Raw genomic sequence first — 12,860 nt, forward strand, 5'->3', positions numbered from 1 at the left:
AGAATGGGACAACCCTAACCCTAACAAAATGCTTCACAAAGACAAAGTGGAAACTCAGTTTTTACGTTTCTAGCCTCAACCCTTTTGTAGGAAATCATACCTGAACCTAAACTGAGGGCCCCAAAATGGCTTCTCTCAGTAGGCCAAAAAGGTAAAATGGTTTGCACTTGGTTTACAATAGTCACCCTATTGATTAAGACACATAATTCAGCAATAAAATGTGCGTTAAGTGTGACGAAACAACTTTTTGATGGAGGACTTACCTCCATAGGTGTAATGTAGTCATTCATGCCGCTGTTGAAAATGTAGATCATTGCGTCATAGAGCTGGTTCTCCCAACACACTTGAACCACCTTCAAACACACACACACATACACACACACACACACACACACACACACACACACACAGACACAGACTAATTAGGTTGTCAAGTACGTCCTCACTCATTTTGACTGATTGCTGCAGACCGTTACTCACCATACAGTCCTTACTGTACACAGACACACACACACACACACACACCTGCTGTATGTCCAGGCTGGTGACATCCAGATGGACAATACATCTCTCTAGGCTGTCCATCATACCATTGCCTTGGTAATGGGCCAGGAGGTCCCTCATGATGGGTGTGGTGAGGTGGCCGAGGCGGTCCGCAACAATGTATGACTCCAGTGACTCCAGAAAGACACCCTTAGCCACCATGTTCTCCACCAGCCGAGTATACAGCTGGTTGAACAGCAGGTCGCTACACACACACACACACACACACACACACACACACTGTTTTATATACTTATTGGCCTTCTTTGACAGTCAAATGTGTTCAGCAAACTTTAACCTAGGCCTCTTTCACACCATAGATTGTACATAAAGATGGACGACATGACAGCTCCCCAAAGGTGAAGCCAAAATGTCTCGACCGCCCCCTAGTGGCTGGCTGCAGTATAGGCCATAAGCCCCGCCCCCTCCATGTTAGCGGATAGGACATGGGCCAAACTATGTCTAAAAAACCACCATTTTAGGTAGTTCTCATCATGCTGATGTTTGTTCAAGTGATTATTTTTCTTATAAGTTTGGTTTTAATTAGTTATTTGAAAAACGGGGTGAGACGTCATGATTGACAGCTGAGATTGACGGTGGTGTGCTCACGATTGGATCAGGCGGGACCTCCATACCGCAGCGCGATACTGGGCAATATAAATTAAATTAACTTGACTTGAGTCTCAGTTCGGACCATATTAACAATACCACAGGTGTGAAAGTGACCTCAAACTTGCATCCATCCAAATTCACTTCACACTAGGCTACAACATATACAGCAAATCACCCGTGTTCTTGTTTATATTCCATTGCATCTGCCATCAGCTACAGTCAGCATCGGTGGTTTAGTGCAAACACCTCCCTTCAGTCCATGAGTCTTCTTACCCCTCCGGTTGTTTTTCACTGGGTTGTGTGTGTTTGCATTTCTGTACCTATGAATATGCATATATATATATATATATATATATACTTACGCCCTCTGTAGGAGCAGACAGTAATCCAGCAGCACAGGAACCACCTCCTGAACACACCGGAGAGAGACAGAGTTCAGTTCCGTTTGTGGACAGGGTTTTTATTTCACACGTGCTTTTGCATGTTTTGTTTGGTTATGGTGGTTATAAAGTCGAAAGACACGTATTATTTTGAGTTATTAAAGTGGTAATAGGGATATCAGACTTCTAACTGCGCAGCTGTCAGTATTCCGTCACGAGGCCGACTCTGTGGCAGACCGGACACTGTGAGGTGTGTGTCTTTAAAAGGCACGTTAGCTTACGTGGAAATGTTGCTCCATCACTTGGATCTTGCCTTGTTCCGGACACTTCTTCAAAGCATGCTCCGCAAACTGGAAAAGGATCTCTACCATCTACACACACACACACACACACACAGAATGGTACAATTTGAAAAATGAGCACCAGGATGTCAGAGCGCACTGTCAAGGGTCGATAGATTTATTAGAGCAGGCAGTGGTTTTCTGTTCTTACCTTGTCACCTACCACCCCCTTCCTTTTCACTGGATCTCCAAACAGGCCTAGAATAAAAGCAAGTCACCCATCATTCTTGTATCTTTCATCAAAAAAAACCAAACAATTAAAAAAAAAATAGGTTTTTATATTAAAAGGTCCAATATTGTAAAACGTGAGGTTTCCATGTCTTGTTTGATTATAAAGCAGGTCTGGGTGCTGTGTAAATACTGTAAAAGAAATGCACACAGCCCCATATTCAGACACTGTGCCTTTAAACGAGCCGTTGGGACTTCTGTAAAGTTGTGATGTCACAACTATACAGTCACCGCACTCAGCCACGCCCCCCCCAGCAGGTCATCTGCTCCAATCACAGCACGCCCAGGACAAGACACCTAAGGACTTTTTTCCAACTGTGAATCATGCAAAGCTGCTCTAAGTGGAGTACCCGAATAAAAATATAGAGCTGAAATGAGCAGAATATGGGACCTTTAATCATTTTCTATTCAAAATGAATCCTTGAAATTTCATGAAAGACATGCACTGCTACTGTGTTTAATGTCTTCAGTCCCAGTGAACTATATACAAGCTGCATGTTTTTCTTAAGCTTTCAACCGCGTGTCATAGTCTTCGGCAGAGTTACTCAGTCGCCATGAAGTCGCCATGAAGACAGGAGGAAGAGCTCTCCAGAAGTTGAAATGTGTTGTGTGGTGTCTGTGACATTTGACATGTAGTTGTTAAAGCTGAGCTTACTTTGCGGCAAATATGGTCTTTTTAATCTGTTATCTACAGCGGATGTGGTGTTAAGACCTCCTCAGAAATGGAGCATTTAATAATAGGCTTTGTGAACAGATTTTGATTCGTATTTACTTCTCAGCCAGCGATAAGCGACCAGAAGTTGAGAGACAAAACTGGAAATGGAACGGACGGATGGTTTCTAGTCTCGGATGTGAATGTCCTCCTTGGCTGATGATCTTTGACCTCTTTCCCGTGGATGCAGCGAGTGGTTTCGGCCTGGTGTTCACTAGTCTTGGCGCCAGTGCGTTGCCTAGGAACACAGCGAATGCAAATGTGTGCAAAACCTGCGCAGGCTCTCGGTTTGCTTTCGCACGTGTGTTTGGAGGCTGCAGCTGTCGTGGAGTTTAAAGCGTCTACACCTCCCTGTGGTGTTGCTTTATTCTGCTGATGAAGTGGCAGGTTATTTCATTTATGCAGCCTAATATTGCCACACCAGCCGCAGTGTCTTAGCTTAACTCAAATGGACAGCGGTCATGAGTGTGCAGATCAGCAATGACAGCAGTGCATGGAGGTGTGGGGTTCAAAGTTCAAGTTATTCATTTGTCATATGCACCACAATTACAGTGACGCAGTACTTGGCAATGACATTCTTTGTTCTCCCTCCAACAACGCTCATAAAAAAAAAGTATAAAAAGTATATCACGCAAGTAAAAAAGTATAAATATATATATAAATACTGTAAAATAAAGTCCAGTGGTACACTGGTGTACGGTAGTTTTAACCCATAAGAACCCGTGGTGACACCAGTGTAACGCACACTTCAAAGGCCCCAGAATCTTCCTTATACAGCTTTGTGCTTGATCTTAACTCATTAAGTCTCTAAGCGACATATACGAAACATCCTGGTGTGGTGGTCATGTCACAGTCATGGTGGTGGTGTGACATGTAAACACAAGTGAAGGAAGCAACTCATTTCAAAAAGCCTGTATTTTGACACTTAAGGTAAGTTAAAACCCATTTAACGATTCTAAAGCTTAAATAGCGTCTCCTGTATACAGTCAACCTGTTTTGACCATGTTTCTTGAACAAATTGATATAAAACAATAAAACAAGTAAATTTACCATAAACGCCCAACGTAACGTATGTGTACCATCACAGATCTTTGACATTAAGGGGTAGTATAAAAAAACCCCATCAGAAATGTCTTCAATGTGGTCCACTTGGTCTGTGGTGTATTCCCCATAATTGCCCTTTGAGGGGAAATGGGTCTGGGTTCTTATGGGTTAATATGAATATAGTGGGATGTAGACAGGCGTGTGGAACCAAAACACTTAATGAAGAGACAGATTCATAGGCTGCTGGATGTGTGAGATGTGTGTCATACCCACCAACCACAGCCTTAGCAGTTCCCTCATGGAAGGACCAGGCCAGAGAGAGAGCCTCGACGAAATGCTCCTGCTTCAGCAGGCAGTCTATACGCTGGAAAACACAGACAAGAGACGAGGAGTCGTGGGTCTACTGACGGAAACAAAATGATCTCCTGTATAGACGGAGCTCAAGGAGAAACTTCTCTCTCTATTGAGGTCTCCTACGCGTGGCTTTTTTTCTGCAAATAGTCAGTATCGTCATTACTGCTTACAGTTTACTGATGCACAGTATGTATATATTTAACACAACAACAACACATACTGGCATTGAGGATTTATAGGAAAACATAATTTTATCTATAAAAAAGATAATTATCTTATATACATATATAACTGTGCCTCCACTACATTTTAAAGAAACACACACATATATGTATGTGTATATATATATACACATATACGCATATGTATGTATACATACATATATACACGCATATGTATGTGTGTATATATATATATATATATATATATATACATATATACACACATATGTATGTATATATATACACACACACACATATATATATATATATATATATACAGTTTGCAGACAACATACAGTACCTCTCTCCAGTTCCTTAGAGCCATAATGTGAGCCGACTGCAAGACAAGAGCATATCGCGAATGTTAAAGAATAAGAGAGACCAACCCGCAGACCCGAACCCATAACTTTGACACAGAGGCAAGCATGTGGGCTTCTCTGGAGAAGGGTTACTTATGGACAAAAACCTAAACTACACACACACACTTTTTTCCTTGTAATCTCATTATTATTACTTGACGCTTTGGCAATATGTGCTGGTTGTTGTTGACTCATTGTGTCGTCCCAGTCAACATGTGTGTGTGTGAAATCTGGAATCGTCCGGTTCAGTCTTGAATTATGGCTAAAAATCTATTTTGAAGTCACAGTGACCTTTGACCTTTGACCAACAAATTGCAATCAGTTCATCCTGGAGTCCAAGTGGACGGACGGACGCCGACGCAGAGGCATAACAAAATGATTGCGGCCCTCTCGTCGGACTCTGGATAAGACATCAGATTGGTGTCTTATTGGTGTCCATTTTGATTCTCGAATATTTCATAGTCATAGCAGGCTTTTAGTGGAGTGAAGAATCCCTGAGCTGCCTCAGACTCTGGGTTGATGGTTGCCGTTTGATTGTTCTTTTTTTTTCTCTTTTTTTTTTACCTTTTGGCTCCTGGGATGTCCTGAAATTCATATTGCTGGAGCGTCTTACTGGATTGGTGACACTCTCTTGGCTTCTAAAAACTTTCCCCACATAAAGAACACACAACAGTCTCATATTTATGCCTCTGTCGGACATGAACTTTTCTCCCAGCCTGGACTCTTTCCCTCTCTCCAATACCCACTCCAGTCTCATCAGTTTGAGACTTTTGGTTTGAAAAGTGTTTTGAAGAGAATAAAATAAGATCTGTTCAAAACTACATTTGATCTTTTATTATTATCCTTCTCATGAGGTTAGAATTGCCTACATTCTAAATTCATTTTGTGGCGAGGGCTACACACAGAGAAGGCCCAAACTGCACCCCTGACTTATTAATGAGACTTAATTGTATGTCTGGCGCCCAATTTTCATAATTATCGTACCGTCAGGCCTTAAAATCACGCTACAACAGCTGTTGTGCACACACAGGGATGACAAATGGAACACATGCAACACAGTACCTTGGTGCCCAAATAGACAATCTGTCCTGCGTAGCTCGAGACCGACTGGTAGCAGGCCTTTTCTCCGACTAAAGCCTGGAACACAAAAAGGCACTGTTAGACACACGCAGAGGTCGAGTCTATTAAAGTGCATTTTCGCTGGCTAACTCAAGACTAGCTAAGCCTCATATTAGCTTCAGCTGAACTTTAGAACAAACAATTCCAAACCTGTCGCTCCAGCTTTTCTGGTATGAATAATATGATATGAAAATGCTTTTTACAGTTTTTCTTTCTCGATTGCTTGCGACGCGCTTAGTGAAGCCGGGATCAACTTGATCTTCATCATCACCTTCGTAGCACAGCAGAAGCCTTCTCTTGCAAATGTGGTTCATCAGTTTCACACAATTTTTCACACCCTCTTTCACAACAGGTGACGCAGATCTCCAAGAAAGACCCCAAAACGCTATTAGACTAACTGTCTTAAACTAAGGCGGCATTCAGACTAACCCTAGCCCGACGTTGAACCTAATCCTACCGATCTGATAAGGCCAGTCTGGCTCACCGGATGTAGGCTGCTGGGATGAGCCTGGCGACCTCCAGGACTAAAGTATAGGGAGGCTTCACCTCCAGGACACCGAGGATCAACTTATGTTCGTCTTTTTTAACAGTAAACGTTGTAAAATCACAGTCAACATACCTCAAATCAAGTCTACATACCTCGTTTACTATTTTATGTGGCGTTTTCTTTAGAGAGGATTTAACCATTTAATGCCAGGGCTCGCTATAAAAAAACAAGTTGCACAAAGTGAAAACCGGACTAACTGTAAGCTTAAAAACTTAAATACAACATTTAAGCTGTCCTCACAGCAGCACCCCTGCACTGCTACTAACTACTCATTAGTTTTGAACGTTAGCCATGTCTTAATGTCTTTCCAAATCCTATTCATTATCACTGTCCCTTCAGTGAAGGCTGTTAACATTCATCTTAAACTTGACCTCTCCCCCCTGACCCCATAAACTTCACTGCTCCTGTCCCCCGTCAGCTAATCCCCTCACCAGAGCCTGGGAGACATTCCCTCCAGTGGCCAGCGATTTGAAATGTCGGCTGTTATAGACCAGCTGCACCTGCTCCAAGTCCAGCGTCTCCAAAACCTCCTGACTGGGCCGGTCCACAACCTGCAGCTTTTCATGGCTGTCTACGAGGACCAGCGTACGACTGTTAATCCACTGTAGAGACAGAGACAGAGACAGGAGGAGGAGAACAAGTCAAGCACTTCGTACGACAGCAAACAAAAAGGGATTTGTCGTCAGTCGCACCACACCTGTGGTAGAAAACCCTCCCTGGTGTGCATCAAGGTGAAGACAACTGAGGCAACTCAACTGGAGCACAAGAAACAAAATGTATGCCTAATGTAATGCTGCAGATGCAGCTTCCCTTGCAAACTGAGCTTGACAGTATCATATAATACCATATAAAATACACTGAATGTCACAGCGGGCGGAGCGTGTTATTGTCACAGGAGCGTGGCTGTATTCAAAACCGCCTACTACATGCCAGCAACAAATGCTGCCTTTCATGGTAGCACGCAGTATGAAACTGTCAAGTCGAGTTATTCTGCAGTACGCCCAGAGCCAGGCTTAGCCGGTTTCCGGTTTTGGTTTGGATTTTTTCCCCCGAATCAGTACGACATCCGGGTGTTTTTGACATGCTGCATATTTTGCTTTTGTTTGCATACTGCACGCTACAGGCTACATTTTGGCCAAATCAGTACGTGCTGCTGGTTTAATAGGCGGTCTCGAATACAGCCCATGGCATGATGCTGTCTCTTGGGGCATAGTTTATTGTGGGCAGAGGTCACAGCAGTGACAGGGCCAGGGGCGAATCCATGGTGGGACCCGGGACAGCTGCCTCCGTAGCCAAACATTGCTGTATCACAGTATAAGGTGGGGCTTATCATTGAAACAGCATTTCAACAAGGCTTCCTGTGTCACAAGGGTACAGCATAAGCTTCACCCATAAAAACCTGAATCATTATCCAGCTCAATTTGCTCTATCCAGCTAGTAGTTATGCTATCTTCACTTTCCCTCGTAACTCGGTTTAAAAAGACCTCACAATTATTGCCTGAAAGAGGGCTGTTGTGTATGTGCTCATAATCAAAAAGGAAGATGTCATCTTGCCGGCTCCCTCCATGTTCTGTTGATTTTTAGGTTAGTTAGGCACTTACACTCAGGCTAATGATGTCACAGCTGAGGTGGAGTTGTCTCTGTTTGATGACATGGATGGTCCCCGTCTCCTCTTTCTTTACCTGCACAAACAGTAGCGCAGAGGAGAACTTTCAAAAGACTCCCTCAGTTGTTCCCACGGATCATGACTCATGACGCTGCTGAAGCTGTTTAGCGTGCAGGCACCTGGGAAATGTTACATGAAAATCCGGTATAATTCTAATGTGGGTGCGTATTGGGGAAACATTGCCAATAACTAAGTGGCTAAAGACAACGTTGTGCATCACTGAATCTCTGAAACAAGCGCAGAGATTGCAGAACGTGTCAGTGTGTACAATATTAATATTTTTAAAACGTAGGAAAGGTAGAAAAAACGCTGAACACAAGAACGCATGTCCTTGAAGAGTTGAATATTTTGATGCTGAATCAGCATTGCCCACTGGACTTGTGTATTTTGTCTATTTTGAAGTTGAGAGGGGATTGAGCTGATACCAGAAGGAAGTGGACTGTGTCTCCTTTGCAAAAAGCCAGGATCGGGTTGACCGCCTTCTGAACCGGAACGAACTGCCAGGCCAGCTGGGGAACGCTGGACGGGTCCGACTAGTGAAAGTGAAAGAGAACACAAGATCACGTCATCTTAATACCTTAAAGTAGTGTTTTTCCCGAATGCTCATAGTTAACACATAACACCGCCTCCATGTAGTGCCATTGTGGTCGTGCAGTTGGCTCACGCTATCTAGTCTAGATGAGTGAAAATTTACAATACAGCACGTTAATACATTTTTTTAAAAAAACCCCAGCTCAAACGGGAGAAGCATGTAATAAATGATGATGATAATTTGACATGTTTTAAATTCAACTGTTGACTTTGTTGTCAGAAGCGACGCTTGGATTTGTTGCAAATGTGCTGAACAACACATTTTTGTCACTCAAGTGTCTGGGATTATGCCTTCAAGGACACCAATATGTGCCATATATGATTAATAAACCTCAAAATGATACATTGTTAACACATTCATTCGTAGAGTGATGGCACGTCCTTCAGGCTGTCAAAAATAATCAACATTTATCTTTAATAACAGAATTTCACTTTGCACAAAATTCACGCTCGGGGCACCACCCGTAAAGAAGGGAAACGATAGCCAATTAGTTCATTTAGTCTCATAAATCAAATATGTTTACTACAACCAAAATGATCGCATCAATAGTTCGTAAAGATTGAAGGGTTTCGGAGTTCTGAACGGTAAGGGGTAAAGCATTTATTTAAAAGACGTACAAAAAACACACAATCTAACAACATGTACGTAACTAAAGAACCAAAAGAGAGGGTGTGTGCGTGTGTGAGGAAGACTGGTCTAGCTCAAGGACACTTGAGACACTTGTGGACCCACCCCTTCACAGCCTCGTTGTGTTTATACTCTATATCTAAATCTATCTATATTCTCTTCAAAGTGAAGCTTAGCGGTGGTGACGTTGAAGTAATGTGACCGTGGTGGAATTCCTTTATAGCCTAACGTTAGCTTCTGGCGATTCCGTTTACGCTTCAAAAATCATAAAAGTGGTGTTCATTAGGGAAGATTGTCTCGCTGAACAAAACGTGTGAGTATCATAAATGTTTGTTTTTGCCACGGAGCTTATTTTCTGCAATAATCCAAAATCCCATGGCAGAATCCCACTGGCTGTCTGTGGAGGGAACAAGGGCGACGCTAACTTCTGGGTTTGCCTACAAAAAATACGTCACCCCTGCAGGACTCTATAGACCCGATTGCACTGCTTCTGCCCGTCACACTTGATGGCAATGTGGACCTCTACTGCCCTCCTTAAAGCTCAGCTGAAAGTAGTATAACTAGCAATTTATTGGCCAAATCACAATGGAAAGTATTGATGACATATGGACACTGAAGTGGTGGGTGTTCCTGCAAGAGAAGTTTCAGAAGTCTCTATGGACTTTTTGATACTTTCCCCTATCTTCAGAAATGCTCATGAGTTGTAGAGTGTTTTACTCAGTTTCATTATTAGCATGTGATGACGCTGCTAGCAACGGCTTTTGATAAGGAGTGTGAGATGAGCCCTTTAATTTACAGACCCTACTTAGTGTGCGTTCAGGAACTTCCACTACGGCAGCATTCCAAGACCAAATCCAGCTTTGCAGCGAAAAATGCCAGTCCTCCCATTCATTGTCAATGAGGGTAGTGCGTTCCGGGGAAAAAAACTTTTGGAGTGGCACAGCAGCAGCCAATCACGTAGGCCGCCAATCAGACCGGAAAGGCAATGGAGGATAAGTTCTTCTTCTCTTTAGTTGTTTAGAGGAAGTTGGCAAAACGCTTTTAAGTGCATTACCGCCACCTTCTGGATTGGGCCTAACTGATAAACTCAGCACTCATTGACAAGCAGACAAGAGACACAGACCTTGCTGTAGGGAAAAGTCATCCAGACTTTCAGCGAGGGCTTTAATCCGATGACCAGAATCTGGTGAAAGAAAGCCAAAAAGGAAAAAAAAAAACATCACAAAACGTCACACACAGTCGGGTGGGTGATCAGAGGACGGAGGATGCACGTCAACGGAGCCGTGCGTGCTTGTGTACCTTAGTGAGGGAGGCCATAGCCAGCAGAGAGTAGTGCGTGATGGGATGGTCTCTGAAGTCTGGAGGAGCACGCAACGGTTCAATGCAACACACCTCCCCTTTGGAACCACTGAAGAGACACCGTGAGTCACAGGACCGCATTCCCATCACCCTCCTAGAAACAAAGAGAAACGGATACCGTCAACAGAAACACACAGAGAGGGACAGAAGAGAATGGGGGTAACAATGCACCCTTGGCCTGTGGTCCATGGCAGACAAAGATACCACTGGGGAACCAGGAAAACAGGAAGAAGGCCACAGTCTGTGAGCCTTCCATAACATCGCATCACAAGTGGGTATCTCCTCGCTGTGAAGCGGCTGAAGCTGCCATAACCAGCTGCAATCACTGCCGCACACACACCCCTCAGGCGCCACTCCTGTCAAACAGATGCAACGCATCCTGCTGGAGGCAAGGTCGATGGCACCGTCCTTGCACCCACCCGTGAACACACAAACGTACGCCGTGAGAGCGGAGGAGGCTCGCGTGTTTCAGTGGAACTATAGCGGCTGGGAGACTTAAACATATCCACCAACCCAGTGGGGACGCCAGTCAGTCCGCTCACTGGGAGCTTTGGGAATGTGCCAGGCTCTCAGCCTTACTGCAGAAGCTGGGAAACCTCGCGCCACCACACTAGTGATTGTTGTATGTATGGAACAGAACGTTAAGTGTTCTTGGATGCAGATTTATGGACTAAATGTATCTACAATCTACTGAGAATTAGACACAGGATCAAGTTGAATTTATTTTACTACACAATGTAGTGTAAGTCGTAGCCCCTTCATGCTACACGCACATAGAACATATATATATACATATTTTAAGTACAAAAGAATACATTTAAATAAAACAAAACAGACGGTTACGGACACTGATGCACCTACGCACCCAGAAAGAATGTACAGTACAGCAATGCCACTGTAAAGTTCCATGTCATATATTCATGGTGGAGTGCAGGGGATGAGTTGGGTCTCAAACCCAGAGGGAAGAAGCTGCTCTGTAGTCTAGTCTGGACTCACCAAACACACAGCAGTGAAGCTCCCCTACGCTGGTTACCGAGAGCGCCGCTGTCAGCTCGGCTGTGGTTAACAGCGCGTTACTTCCTCATTAAAAGCACCAGAAACAATTACAATCGGATAAGCCGATCTGTTCTTTGTTATTATCACCGCTTCTGCACACTTTCGTCTACAGATTTCATTTGCTTGAATTTAAAGCAAGAGCCATTTACCTGAAAGCCAGCTCGAAAACTGATCCTCCGCTGTCATTGCACACTGCGAGAGTCGGGTCATCTGTGAACTAGAGACACAAACACAGTAGAAATAATAAAGAGGGACGGTATAAATTTGCTTTATTGTTTTAAAGTGGTTTCTTTGGTAATGGTTGTGTATGGAGAAAGGTCTTTTTAGGCCAGAGAGCGTTGGCTGTAGCCACGACAGCGTACAGCCATGCTCCACTAAAGAGAGGTGGCTGAATGGATGATGGTGTACGTGTGTGTGTGTGTGTGTGTGTGTGTGTGTACCTTCACATGCAGTATAGCTGTCCCTGGAGGGTGGGCATCATTGATAGTTCTCAGAAGCTTCCCATTGGCTAGATCCCACATCGTAATCTAAATCATGCGGCCAGACAGACGGAGCAACAAAAGACTGTTCAGGATTTAACGTGCAAGAGGTAAACACAACTCTCTGGAAAATGATACACAGTCCGTCACAATCACTGATATAAATGCTGCTTTTAGGTTTGTGCCTTTGATCATTTTTAAGAAAGTTCAAACTAGTTCTGTCACATATTCAGTTCATGATATTTGGCTACGGTTACATGTACATAATTAAGCCACTGCTGCAAACGCGGTGAGGAAAAGCACGAGTCTACTGAATCCATTTACAGTTATTATCCAGGGGGAATGAGATCAACCTAATCTGAACATATTCCATTATGTACACAGTGACAATTTCAACCTCCCCTGTATATATATATATATATATATATATATATATATATATATATATATACATACACATACCTGTCCCTTGGCGAACCCACAGAGAAGTCGCGAGCAATCGTGGTTGATGCTGAGGGCAGAGACAGCGCCAAACTCTGCCCCAGTTGCCTTGGTACCCAGACAGAGCCGCAGAGCCTGGTTGGTATCTGGAGAGGAAGATGAAGAGGACATTTAACCGCT

At 43.6% G+C, this 12,860-nt stretch overlaps 1 protein-coding gene across 1 annotated transcript in view; it reads right to left on the reverse strand.

Annotated features, from left to right (window-relative positions):
• The window catches only part of vps8 (VPS8 subunit of CORVET complex), a 48,996-nt gene that overhangs the window by 19,597 nt on the left and 16,539 nt on the right, over positions 1-12,860 (reverse strand). Inside the window, exons 7-22 of the mRNA XM_070915575.1 lie at positions 12,702-12,826; positions 12,201-12,287; positions 11,910-11,977; positions 10,645-10,798; positions 10,469-10,528; positions 8,552-8,659; positions 8,062-8,142; positions 6,892-7,062; positions 5,857-5,931; positions 4,737-4,772; positions 4,134-4,224; positions 2,028-2,074; positions 1,817-1,906; positions 1,518-1,564; positions 526-748; positions 264-353 (exon numbers count right to left, since the gene is read on the reverse strand). Coding sequence (XP_070771676.1) covers positions 264-353; positions 526-748; positions 1,518-1,564; positions 1,817-1,906; positions 2,028-2,074; positions 4,134-4,224; positions 4,737-4,772; positions 5,857-5,931; positions 6,892-7,062; positions 8,062-8,142; positions 8,552-8,659; positions 10,469-10,528; positions 10,645-10,798; positions 11,910-11,977; positions 12,201-12,287; positions 12,702-12,826 — 1,553 coding nt within the window. The remainder of the gene's footprint in view (positions 1-263; positions 354-525; positions 749-1,517; positions 1,565-1,816; positions 1,907-2,027; positions 2,075-4,133; positions 4,225-4,736; positions 4,773-5,856; positions 5,932-6,891; positions 7,063-8,061; positions 8,143-8,551; positions 8,660-10,468; positions 10,529-10,644; positions 10,799-11,909; positions 11,978-12,200; positions 12,288-12,701; positions 12,827-12,860) is intronic.

This window comes from Enoplosus armatus, chromosome 12 (genome assembly GCF_043641665.1).
Source record: "Enoplosus armatus isolate fEnoArm2 chromosome 12, fEnoArm2.hap1, whole genome shotgun sequence".
Taxonomy (NCBI): Eukaryota; Metazoa; Chordata; class Actinopteri; order Centrarchiformes; family Enoplosidae; genus Enoplosus; species Enoplosus armatus.